This window comes from Alexandromys fortis, unplaced genomic scaffold, assembly GCF_014885135.2.
Source record: "Alexandromys fortis isolate MF-2015 unplaced genomic scaffold, M_Fortis_MF-2015_v1.1 scaffold_235, whole genome shotgun sequence".
Lineage (NCBI taxonomy): Eukaryota > Metazoa > Chordata > Mammalia > Rodentia > Cricetidae > Alexandromys > Alexandromys fortis.
Window position 1 is genome coordinate 160,148 of NW_026068114.1, and position 13,353 is coordinate 173,500.

The 13,353-nt window shown below is 48.3% G+C and overlaps 1 protein-coding gene across 1 annotated transcript in view; it reads left to right on the top strand.

Moving 5' to 3' along the window:
• Nucleotides 1-2,548: 2,548 nt before the first annotated feature.
• Ankrd35 (ankyrin repeat domain 35) overlaps nt 2,549-13,353 on the top strand; it is a 20,475-nt gene continuing 9,670 nt past the window's right edge. The window contains exons 1-7 of the mRNA XM_050124808.1: nt 2,549-2,665; nt 2,894-3,008; nt 10,423-10,553; nt 11,462-11,550; nt 11,911-11,975; nt 12,924-12,981; nt 13,137-13,266. Coding sequence (XP_049980765.1) covers nt 2,970-3,008; nt 10,423-10,553; nt 11,462-11,550; nt 11,911-11,975; nt 12,924-12,981; nt 13,137-13,266 — 512 coding nt within the window. The 5' untranslated portion in view covers nt 2,549-2,665; nt 2,894-2,969. The remainder of the gene's footprint in view (nt 2,666-2,893; nt 3,009-10,422; nt 10,554-11,461; nt 11,551-11,910; nt 11,976-12,923; nt 12,982-13,136; nt 13,267-13,353) is intronic.

The following is a 13,353-nucleotide window of genomic DNA, read 5'->3' on the forward strand; positions in this document are numbered from 1 at the left end:
GAGACAGGGTTTCTCCGTGTAGCCCTGGCTGACCTGGAACTCGCTCTGTAGATCAGGCTGGCCTCGAACTCAGAGACCCTCCTGCCTCTGTCTTCTGAGTTCTGGAGTAAAAGGCCAGTGTGGCCAGGCTCTGGTCTTTCATTTGTGCCATGTCTTCTTGAACAAGTCAGAGTTTCTTGGAGGTTCAGGTAACAGATTTTGTGGTCCAGGATTAGGAATAAAGGCAGATTTGGGTGTATAGGCCATCCTTTTTCAAACGCATGTGGCCTGGGACACATTTAACTTCTGTGTTAGTTTCCTCACTAGAGGTTCTGAGGACTAAGAGAGACAGTCCAGGAAAAGTGAACATGTAGTAAATGTTTAATAAACAGCAGCCATAATTACAAACCCTGTAAGGTAACCCACCATTCCATGCACCATGAAGACGACTAAGGAGGTGTACGGAAGTAATCAGCGGTTCCCGGCCTGACGCCATTCCTCTTTACACATTAGCTCCCTCTGTTAAGTCCTGTCCTGTGCCTCACACCCTTTGAGGCAGACTCTACATATGTGTATATGCATATATGAATGAATCTCTCAGAGAGAGAGAGAGACTCATTCCCTGGGTTCTCTGACTCTAATATCATCGTCCAGAAGAGAGAGAGATTCATTCCCTAGGTTCTATGACTCTAATATCATCGACCAGAGGGCAGGAAGTACTCTGGAATGCTGAACCTTCCTCCAGCCCCTCTTTTGTCCACATGACTGAAAGAACCCTCTGGGGCTGGCAGATAGGTGGTAGGTAGGTCAAGGTGCTTGTCACACTGCCTGGCCCCCTAGTTTGATCCCCAGGATGAGGTTACACATGCTGGAAGGAGCAAACCCCTGCAGGTTGTCCTGAACGCCACAACTGTCACGGCAACAGCCCCACATACACGTGGACACAGAAATAAAGAAATGTAATAATTTTTGAAAGAAAACTTTTCTTTTTCCTTTGTGTCAAAATTATTAACCTTTTGGCGAATATCAAATGTGTTATTTGTGTTCTCCTAGCAAGGACATACCTGCCCCCTCTCCACCCTCAGCTCTGGAGTGGGGCTTTCTCTAACTGCAGCCTGCTTCTCAAAAAGCCTTTTAGTCCTTTGAAGCAAAACCAGTGGAGAAGCAATGGTCTCTTCTACTACACTGGACTGTTTTTCCTGTTGCTTCTATGCTCATTCATCCATTCTCTCATTCACTTGACAGACATTCAAGACCTAATATGTGCCAAGCAAGGGAACGAAAACAAAAAAAAAAAAAAAACCCACAGATGCTGCCATCAGAGAACCTGATAGGAAACACAAATATGTAAACACAGAACATATTGGTGGCTGTGTAGGTGACCATAAGGACTGCCAGTAAGTCGCACGCCAAGATGCGCACTCTGATGGGCAGGTTGTCGGGGTTCTAAGGGGAAATATACAATAACAATTCAAAACAAAACAAAACAGCAATTCACGTGAGGCTCCACCTAGAATACATCAACTGCAAAGGGAATTACGTATGGTCTACAACAGTTAATTTGGTTATTTTGTTTGTTTTTCGAGACAGGGTTTCTCTGTGTAGACCTGGTTGTCCTGGAAATCACTCGGTAGCACTGGGATGGCCTCAAACTCGCAGAGATCTGCCTGCATCTGCCTCCCGAGCGATGAGATTAAAGGTGTGCACCTCCACCACCTTCTTCGGGCTTCTGTTTCAGAAGAGCCTTGTAAACCATGTTAGGAACTTTGGGCTTGGAGCATCTTAGAGGGACTGCCTGCTGCCAAGCCCCGCTACTTGAATCATTTCTGGACCCACATGTTGGACAGAGGGAGCCAATTCTTGCAGGTTGCCCTCTGACCTCTCCAGAAGTGTTCCATTAGTACTCACTCATGCCCCTCCCCCCAATAAATGAGTTAATGTAAAACGCTTCTCAAGAGGAGCTGGAGAGATGGCTCAGCGGTTACGAGCATTGCCTGCTCTTCCAAAGGTCCTGAGTTCAATTCCCAGCAACCACATGGGCAGGGATACACACAGAGAGAACATTGTATACATAATAAATAAGTCTTTAAAAAAAAACACTTCTCAAGAGAACTTTGGGCTTTATTCCTTAGAGTTTCAAGCATATTTGGGTGGGCTTGTAGGGGTTACAGGGAGGAGAAGGGAAAGATGGCCAGATCGGTTGGCTTAGCAACACCGGTCAAACAAGAATTACCAAGAACGGATCCAAAGGACCGTGAAACGGAAGGGGTGTGTGTGTGTGTGTGTGTGTGTGTGTGTGTGTGTGTGTGTGTGTGTGTTTGTAGACGAACAAGCATACAGTAAAAAATTCTCCCCTTGGTCCTTTCAAAGAGCTGCCTTACGCGATCGGCCTAATCTTTTTCGGGTTTTGTCTCTCTGGGTGCAGTGGGCCACACACTGGTTCTCAAGTCTGTTTAGCGTTACAAGCGCCTACTGTTTCCAAACTGTTCTCTTTTGAAGATCTTCAGGGCTTGGGTTTTCGTCGGGGAGGAGGGGATGAAGCACAGCCTCATCACTGGTAAAGGGGACGGTTGGTGACATCGAAGCTTGCCGAGATCCTTTGGGGCGGAGCTCCACGCAGAAAGGAGTAGGAGGTGGGGCCTCGGAGGCGCCTCTGCGGAGGCCGAGAGCATCCTTCTCAGAGTCGGTAGGTGCGGGGGGCGGGCTCAGGCTGGAGGGCGGGGCTTGAGGCCCAGCCCTGGTCGCCGCGGAAGACTGCGGGCTTTTTGCCTCTGCAGGGGCGGGGTGGGGCAGGGCCTGGGGCGGGGTTTCAAGCCCAGTCTTTGGGTTCACGTCTTCGATTGAGCGGGGTGGGATCTGGGGCGGGGCCTAGGGCGGGACCCATTCTGCTTTTTGACAGCTGTCTCTCCCACAGCCTAGGCGAGTGGGTTTGAGAACCTGTGGCCCGGCTCTCTGCGCGTCCCCGTCCCCCCGTGGCCCTAGCCCCGGCCATGAAGCGCATCTTCTCCTGCTCCAGTTCACAAGTGGCGGTAGGTGCCAAATGTGTGAGAGAAGGTCTGGGGCTGGGGTCCAAGTCCTGTGTTGCCAGAAGTCCTGAGTCCCATCTCCTTGGACGATCGCATTAAGCCTGCATCGGTTTTTTGCTGCGCGGCTGCTCCGGCAATGCGGCCGCCAGCTCTGCTAACTGAACTTACGGGTGCCTCCCCAAACCTGTCCCTCAACCTCCCTAACCTCTTCCTTCCCAAGGTCTTTCCCCTTGGCTCCTTGTTCTCCCAACATTTATGATTCCAGTTTCTGGTATGCTTTCTGAAGGTCTGTCCTCTTCCCATGACCCAGCTCTCTACTTCAGGTCTGACTCCCGGTACCAACCCACCTCAGACATCTGCCCCACCCCCACCCCTAGCCTTTGCCTCCGTTCTTACTTCCACTCCTAATTCCTGCCTGATAGCTTCATTTTCCATCCTACCGTCTCCCCACAACTTTCTCTCCCATGTGGCTCCGTTTTTACTGTTTGCTTTCCGCCCCCAAAGTATGCTCAGCCCAGTGCCTTCTCCAGCCCTTCTTCACAGCCTCCTCCACCCTTCCCTCTGTTACGCTCCATGGCCTCCACTCCCATTCTTTCAAGCACCTCTTCAACCCTCTTTCCAACTGGCCATCCAATATGGAGCCTCTGGTTTCTCCTTAATTACTGGACACCTTTTCCTCAGTATCACCCCTGTCACCTTTTGCCTGGACCTCCTGCCTGCTCACTGTGGCTGAACCTTGCAATCTAACTAAGCAGACAGGCACTGTCGGAGGACGTGCAACCCCTGGTCAATCCCCAAGAGCCTGGGTGAGTTGCCTGCAGAATCCATCCTGGCCAGTTCACTGCAGTGTCTTGCCCTCAGACTGGCTCTTGGGACCAATCAAGTCTCCCTGCCTGGTTCTTTCTCTAACTATTCCTTTTTCTGGTTTAGGATTTGCGTTCATTTTCTTTGACTGAGCTAGGGAAGTGTGACGGTGAGGGGTAAGAAGACAGAGTGGACTCACAAGGAGTGAGCTCCTGGCAGAGGTTACTCTATTCTCCCCTGTCTAGGGCAAAACAAAGATTTCAGGAGACAGTGGTTCGGGGAGGGTACAGCCTTTCTTCCCTAAGGAGCTCTTCCAGAGTGGCCCCCTGAGGGAATGTCATCTTCTCTGGAGGTTGGGGTGTGGGTTCCTTGGGACTGATATTGCTTAGCTGACGTCACAAGCAAGTGTGAGAAGTGTTGGGTTATCTCCCTGTGCATGGGCAGGCCACAGGAACCTAGCAGAGAGCTGTGAAGCAAGAGTGGGAACTGTTGAGGCCTGTCTCTGTCCCACTTACATTGGCTTCCACACGGAGTTTCCGCAGGCTGACTGGCCAGTCAAATGGCATTTACTATTACAGGTAACAGAAACCGCGGCTACCTGGGTTCTGCCTTAATTCTCAGTGATTTTCTAATCCGCATCTGCTTTTCCCTAAATATGGAAAGTCCCCAGAATTCTTCCTCCCTTCCAGATTTACGGAGCCTGCTCTCTCCTTAGGAAGGGGACAATTTCATTCTTTTTTGATTCTCCTACCCAGACCCAACCCTGCTTAGCTTCTGAAATCATGCAAGTTCAAGGTGATACGACCTTTTTGGTTCTCTCATCCCTGGGTAGCGCCTCCTTTCCTAGATGCTGGAGTGAGCAGTAAGCTACACTGGGATCTCCCTCTTTCCGTTATGACCCCAATTCTCCACGTGTTTGACCGTGAGGAATGTCTACTCATTTAAATAAACTCTTAGTATCACAAGATCGTAGTCTATCAAGAGTGTAGGGATGTACAGGGAGTACTCAGAGCTCCCTGTACATACTTAGGATAAAAATGTTTTTCCCCTGAGAAGGCTTTAAAATACGTTGGCTTCAGCTATAAGTTATTTCCTCAAGAAACTTCCCCATAGGGCTGGAGAGATGGCTCAGTGGTTAAGAGTGCTGGCTGCTCTTCCAGAGGTCCTGAGTTCAATTCCCAGCAATCACATGGTGGCTCACAACCATCTGTAATGAGATCTGTCGCCCTCTTCTGGCATGCAGGCATACATGGGGGCAGAATGTTGTATACATAATAAATAAATAAATCTTTTTTTTTTAAAAAAAGAAACTTCCCCATAATAAGCCCTAAGATAATGTCCTCCACTTGCCACACTGAACCTATCTGCAGAGAGCGTGATAGCTTTTCTGGACACTCCAGGAGCCTGGCTTCCCGGGTACACCAGCAGATCATCTCTCTCTGTCGCTATTCAAGTCCTGGAGGGAGGAACCTTCACTGGAGGCAAGGACTGAGAGATCTGTGCTCCTTTAAGAGTTGATCTACATTGGGCTGGGGATGTAGCTTGCCTAGGATGTGTGGAGCCTGGGTCAGCCCTCAGCTGTATAAACTGGGCAGCGCGACATGTTCCTGCAATCCCAGCACCCAGACAGAAGGAGCAGAACTTCAGGGTCTTCTCTATTATAGATGGAATTTGGGGACAGTCTGAGATACATGAGACCTGTCTTAAAAAAAAAAAAAAAGCGGCAAAACAACAAAATCTAATGTGCATCACCTACCTGTCTAGGAAGATAACAAAAATTCAACTCCCCTAGTCTTGGGTTATATGACTCAAAGTTGATGTCTTCAAGGGTGGAATAAACCTGAGTGCTCCACCTGGGCAAGACGTAGACAAAGAGATGGGCCAGGAAATTGCTTTCGGCCTTTGGCCTCAGATCAGCAGAGAGGATTTCTATTGCATTTGAGATGCTAAGTGTCCGGTCCTCATCCCTTAAAGGCTCCCTGTCCTTTCCCATCCTCCTGTTCATCAGCAGAAGCCGACTGCTCCTGCACTACCTGTTGGTGTCTTCCCATCTTGATAGGGAGCCTGAGGTTCACAGTCCAAGATAGGAGAAGGTAAAATTACTTCTGCACGTGTTCCCTAATCTCATCCGTAGAAATCACAAAGACGGTCCTTGACAGGGAGTCTCCTGGTTAATTTGGTGATTGCTCCCCTGAGGCCGTGATGGCAATCCAGTGTCTCCTTTCAGAGGTGTAAAAGTGAGCGAGCCACAGGCCATCTGGGACTCTGGAAGCACTCATCTTGTCCTTTAGTTTCCATCATGAAGAATGTCTACCCGTTCTAAACACGTCTTGGTGTAATGAAACTGTAGGAAATAAACCTGGTGGACCTAGAAGGACCTAGCTGGAAAGATATATATCCATATTGCTAAAACACACTTTACCACCCACCTAACTTGACTAACTCGTTGACTGGTGTAAGCAAGAGCCTCCCACTTACTCAACTTGAGAATTCTAAGCTCTGGAACATCCAAGTGTTCCCAGCAAAGCCAAGCGGGATATGGCTGGAACTTCCATCTACTGTGTGTCAGCTACGAGACAGACACAAAACTGAATGCTCTTCTGTCATTAGGAAACTGAGGTTCAAGGAAGCTCGTACATGCCTGACACAGAGACAAGAACCAGTCTGAAGAGTTCAGAGCTGGGCATGGTGATCTGCACTTAAGATCCCAGCACGCTGGAGACAGGAAGAGCTTTGTGAGTGCCAGGCTAGCCAAGATGTATACCGAGAACAAGAACACTGTAGGAAGAGGGAAGAGAGTTTAAATTTCTGAACGGCAGCACTCGGGAGGCAGAGGCAGACAGGTTTCTGTGAGTTAGAGGTCAGCCTGGTCTACGGAGCGAGTTTCAGGACAGGCTCCAAAGTTACATAGAGAAACTCTGTCTCAAGCAAGCAAGCAAACAAGCAAACAAACAATAAATAAATGAATTTCTGACCGGAGAACTCGAGGTTAAGGTCAGCTGGTGGCAATGGCGTGAGGTGGTGGGGTTGTTCCAGCTCTGTTTTCCATCGGATGACCTGGTTCCCAAGGGGCACTGAAAAGCATGTTCTTGCATGTCAGGACCTGCTAGGATGTGGTGGAGTCATTTTGCTTGCTATGCCATTTGAGAATAAACCTGTTTGGAGACTCTCCCATGCAGGGAGTAACTTCCGAGAGAGCGAGGAGCTCTGCCCTGGAGGCATTCTCAAACTTCATCTGGAAATAAGTAATCCTTTTCCCATAGCTCTGTAACACTGTGGTCTGATGTGGGAGCTCGGTCTGGATGCAAGGGGCCCGACCTACTTCTAAGGCCAGTGCTGTTCCTCTTTTATGTGATCCTGGACAGATGTTAACATGTGTGCCTCCACTTCCTTTTCTGTGAAAGGCACACGGTGATATCATCCCTAACTATTTTTCGGGGCTATTTGAGGCTAATTGGAGGACAAGGAGAGGTTCCGAGCATTTTACAGGATCGTAACCTCCCTCAGACTCCATCTATCCTAGGCAATTTTATGGCTTGGACCTGTGTTGATGATTAACAATTTGTCCCGGCTCTGTAAACAGTACTTGAAAATGAATTATTGGGCTTCCGCAGACTCTACTTTTTTTTTTTCACCCTTTCCTATAACCTCTTTTTTGTTGAAATTACACCTCATAAAACACAATGGGCCACCCCCGGTTTCTCTCTGCTTCCTGTTTTGTTGTAAGGATGCCGTACATTTATGTGGTTCTGTCTGCATTAACTTGTTTAATGCATTGTGGTGAGGTGGTTATTATTGCCTGCATTTTATGTGCAAGGAAACAGGTTAGAGTGTTTAATGGCTTCCTCTAGGTCACATAGCTGAGAATGTAGCTGAACCAGGTCCCAGACTCAGTCCTGATGACAAAGTCCCCATCTTGAGGACTTTTCCTCCAAACCAACCATCTCTGCATTCCTCCCTTCTTCTCTGTGTTTCCCCTCTCTGGACCAAACCAGGCTTTTCTGTGCTTGCAGCCCTGGGTGTTTTTATATAGCTCTCTCTTTTATGCCCTGTAATACTTCAATTATTTTAATTACTTCTCCACCCTCAAAACGTAAGCTGGAAGGAGGGAACAATGTATGTTCAGGTGTGGCTGGGTCAGGGACAGCTGCTCCCCGCCAGGGAGGCGAGAGAAGGATCCCTTTCCGCCTCTTCTTGCTGCCTCCCCAAGCACAGTTAGACACTGACTTGCCTTTGCTGACTGCTTCCAGTGAAGAGGTTTAGAGACTAAAGGAAGAGAGACGTAGCCAGCTATGATAGAGGAAACCACCGAACCCCTAATTTGGGGCCCAGAGACAATAGCTAGAGATGGTTAAGTGGCTATGATGGAAGCTAGGGACCTAGATTTACTTTGCGAACCGCTAAAGACAAAAAGCAGTGCTGTGGGGGTGGGGAATGGGGGAGGGTTGGAATCGTGGGGGCGTTAAGAAGTATTGTGAACCAATCCGGAGCAGTCAGGTTGGTTCAGTTTACTCTAAAAAGACCCAGGGAGCACCAAGGAAGGGGTTCTTGCTAGGATTGCCCTCCGGCTGGGCATCTAACATCAGTGGTGATGATTACAAACAGTCTTGCCAGGTACGGTGGTGCACACCTTAACATTAGGAGGCAGAGGCTGGTGGATCTCTAATCCTAACATTAGGAGGCAGAGGCAGGTGGATCTCTATGAGTTCAAGGCCAGCCTGGGCTAAGTAATGAGTTTCAGGCTAGCCAAGGCTACATAGACTTTTGTCTCAAAACTAACTAACTAGATAAAAAGTCTCAAAATGGGTGTAGGAGGTACTTCTGTTTGTGTGTTGCTTTCATTGGGTAATGAATAAAGAAACTGTGTTGGCCTAGCTGATAGGGCGGAACTTAGGTAGGCAGAGAAAACAGAACTGAATGCTGGGAGGAAGAAGGGCAGAGTGAGAGAAGACATGGATCCTCCGCTAGAGATGGATACCAGTTAGAATCTTTGGTAAGCCACTGCCACGCGGCGATACACAGATTGATGGAGATGGGTTAAACCAATATGTAAGAGTTAGCCAATAAGAATTTAGAGCTAAGCCGGGCAGTGGTGGCACATGCCTTTAATCCTAGCACTTGGGAGGCAGAGGCAGGCAGATCTCTGTGAGTTCGAGACCAGCCTGGTCTACAAGAGCTAGTTCCAGGACAGGCTCCAAAACTACAGAGAAACCCTGTCTCGAAAAACAAACAAACAAACAAACAAACAAACAAACAAAGAATTTAGAGCTAATGGCCAAGCAGTGTTTTAAATAATACAGTTTCTGTGTGGTTATTTTGGGCGTAAGCTAGCCAGGCGGCTGGGACAAACAAGCATTTCCCCCCAACATCAAAATGCTAGACATTTGCCATCATTAATTACTTTGGAGCTGTGTGTGATGGAGAACTCCTGATGTGACAGCGTTCAAGAGGCTGAAGCAAGAGGGGCTTGATTTGAGACCAGTATGGCTACACAGAGACTCTGAGTTAGCCTGGCTAGCTTGACTCTGTTTCAACAAAACAAAACATGTTTTTTTTCCTCCCTCTTTGGTTGTTTTGTTTTGTTTTTTCCCCCTGATACAGGGTTTCTCCTGGTGTTCTAGAACTCACTTTGTAGACCTCAAACTCAGAAATCCACCCGCCTTTGCTTCTTTCTGAGCTCTGGTATTAAAGATGTGCACCACCACTGCCTGGCAAAAAAAAAAAAAAAAAAAAATTATAATAAAAGTATGTTTCTTTGTTATTTATTGAGAGAATCCTGGTTGACATCAAATGTAAGCAGAGACTGCTTGTCAGTTTCCTGGCAGCCCAGACCCGAATAATCACACATATGAATTGCAACACTGTTTGGCCAATACCTCAAGTGTATTCCTAACTAACTCTTATATCTTAAAGTAACCCATTTCTATCAATCTGTGTATTGCCACGAGGCTGTGGCCTACCGGTAAATGTTTCTCCTAGGTATGTTTCTCCTTCAGCAGCTACATAGCTTCTCCCAGACTCTGCCTACTCTCTTTTCTATATCTCTTTTCAGATTTCCCGCCTGGCTTTACTCTGCCAAGCCATTGGCTGAAATAGCTTTATTCGTTAACCAATAAAAGCAACACATAAACAGAAGGACTTCCCACCTCACTCAAACTTGAGATTCTGTTATCTCAGCCTCCCAAACGTTGAGATTATAGGAACATGCCACCATGCCTTATGCATATATGCATACATACACATACACAAACACACACACACACACACACACACACACATGGGGCTGAGGCTCAGCTTGAACTCCTGATCCTCCTGCCTCTACCTCCTGGAGTGTATTATAAGTCTACACCAAGCTTCATAATTTTTAATTCAGTGATCCCCTGGGCACCTTTAGGTTTGTCGTGGACAGTGGCTGTCAATAGTTCTTGGTGACATATGGAGTGGTCAGTATTTTGTTGGCCCCCTTAACAAAGATGTGCTGCTCTGGGCCTGGCGATCAAGAGTAGGAAGCCACTCCAGGATGATTTTCCTCTTGCCGGGCATTTGATCTCACTTTCCTTTTCTCATACTATTGCCAGTGCCAATATTCATACAATCTGTAACTCCTGGCTAGGTGGAGAAATGGAACCGTCGTGATCAGAAGCTGCTGGAGGCAGTGCAGCGGGGGGACGTGGGACGCGTGGCTGCCTTGGCCTCTAGGAAGTCTGCCCGACCCACCAAACTAGACTCAAATGGCCAGTCCCCGTAAGTAAGTCTTCTTGACCCCCACCCTGGTATGTGGTTCTTTTTGAAAACTTCATAATGATCAGGGGAGGCCTACAGCTTCAGAGCCCTTCCTTTTATTGTTTGATTTGGCGAGTAGATGGATAATCCTTTGCCATGTAGGGAACAAATGAGGGAGGAGGAAGTTGTCCCTGAGTTCCAGCCACCCCACAAGCCACAATGACTTGAAAAGGATGTAAAGCTCATTAAACCAACAGAGAACTAATTGCTAAACAAAGTTTCCTCATCGCAAAAGTACGAGGGTGTGTATGCTTGAGAAGTTAGGAATGAAGGAGTAAGTCCCGGGTGTCATGGGACTCGAGGGAGTGATCAGGAGGAAGGCTGTACCCCCTGCCAGCCAGCCTTCTGCTCTGTTCTGGCTTCTAGGACCCTTCTAGTTCTCTGAGGGCTCTGTGCTAGGACAGGCTGGTTAGCATGTGTCTCCTGAACATCCCTGCAGCAATCTGAATCCCCTCAGATGTGCAGCTCTTCTTGCTTTTCCAGTAGCATCCTCTGACTTCACAACTGGAAGTCTAGGAGGCAGGCTTTTCTCTTAGCAAGACAGACTGACTGGGAGACCTTCCCTCTCTGCATTGGGAATTGGCTTTGGGCTCTGGAGCAGAGGAAGCAGGACTTGTTAAAGCTCTCCCTGGTCAGCTGTGCTAGTACCTGCTTATAATGCCAGAGTTTGGGAGGTCAAATCAGGGGATCAATCGTTCAAGGCCAGCCAGGCCTGTATAGTGAGACTCTATCTCAAAATAAACAATGGACAAAACCAACTGATCAGAAAAAGTTAGAATATTAAACATGATTTTAAAAAAATAGGAGCTTCCCCCATTTTATCCCATGGTCTTTCATCCTTTTGTGTCTCTTGGCTTTGACCCTGGCAGGTTTCACCTGGCAGCCTCCAAAGGCCTGACAGAGTGTCTGACAATCCTGCTTACAAACGGGGCTGACATCAACAGCAGGAATGAGGACGGTGAGTCAGCTGGCTCTGCCTGCCCTTATGCTGCAAGGCTGTCTGTGTGGCTGCAGAGGGGAACAATGCTGGGCTCTCACAGAGGCTCCAGATCTGGGCCTTTGCTGCTTTGCTCAGTAAGACTTGGCCAACATCTCTCCTGGGGTTCCCCTCCCTGTAAGCTAGGCACACACCTCCCCCTTACTCTCCATTGAAGGTGCCAGCTGCTTGGGGAACAGGAATTTCTGGCCCCATGTGGCCTAGAGCTTCTCCCTCTAATCTCCCTCTGATTATCTGTGCGTCTCCCGCCTTCCCTCCCAGTGAGTCATCCGCATTCATGGGCCACCCACCCACCCACCCTCTCTCTCTCTATCTTTCCAGGAAGCACCGCCCTTCATTTGGCCACCATCTCCTGCCAGCCACAGTGTGTGAAAGTCTTACTTCAGGTAAAGGCAGTCCTCTGATACTCCTATGCAGGCAGGAAATAGATGCAACATGCTCCAACGTTGTCCATCGTCACTGACAAAGGTCAGCCGTCTCATTCCCAGTAACATAGCTGGTGGTCATTTGTCATTATGTCTCCAAACCCCACCAGAGTAAGTTTGAAACTTACTCTGTACATATACCATGCTTCATTCTGTCTTTGGGGGCAAGTCAGAAACCAGAATACCCGAGAACGATTGAGCTCTGCAATGGCGGAGACTAACTGCTATGTATGAAGGCAGGTAGTAGTTGCTGCGGAGACTAACTGCTATATATATGGGCGGGTAGAAGAAAAGCAGGGATGTTCAAATGAAAAAGATGTCTCTAGTGGGAGGGGCTAGTAAGGAGGCTCAGCAAGTAACAGAACTTTTTGCTTTGTCTGAGGATATGAGTCTGACCCCCCAGCACCCACACGGTGGAAGGAGAGAACTGACTCCCACAAGTTGTCCCCCTGACCTCCACAAGCATATCCCCACCCCTTTCCCCAAGCAAATAAATTAATAAATATAGCCAACTAGCACAAAGAGAAACATGCGCGTGCAATGACCTGTGAACGGTTTGAGTCTCCAGTAGATCGTGAGCCCATACTGACTGTTCTACTTTTATTACCCCCCATCTTTTCCAAATCTCACATCAAGGTCCTCAAACTCCGGCCGTTCAGGTGTCTTCTCCTTTCATGTGATTATTTACTGATGACCTCTTTTCTCTTAGACCTTAGTTAGGAACTAGGACCGAATTTCAAAGCTCCCTGATGGAGTAGACTCAGCTTGTGTAGTAGTTGGCTTCCCTCAGAGCCATGGTCCTCTTGTTCCCTTTCATATTACCATGGAAACTGGCGACTCGCTATGGGGAATGGGATGAGGATGCTAACCCCAAGCTCCATTGCTGCTTCTCTTTGTGGCTATTTACAGCACGGCGCAAATGAAGATGCTGTGGATGCAGAAAACCGCAGTCCATTACACTGGGCAGGTGCGTGCCTGGGGACCGTGGGGAGAAGGCTGGGAAACAGGATGGAAGGATACCTTCTAGTGGGGATGCCAGCCACTGAGTGATGGGAGGTGCTGGGTTACAGCCCAAGGAGATGTTCTTCAAGCCTCTTCTTAACCATCTTTCAATCCATCCAGCCTCTTCTGGCTGTGCCTCAAGTGTCCTCCTGTTATGTGACCACGAAGCCTTCCTGGATGTGCTGGACAATGTGAGTATCAGACAGGCCAACAGGCAGTGCCTCACACCGATAGATGGGCTGCTGCTTCTGTGATCCTACTTCCATTTCTCCTCTTTCCTGATCATTTGGGAGCTCCTACGCTCCATATTAGCTCCTGGACTTGTTTCAGCAGGGGT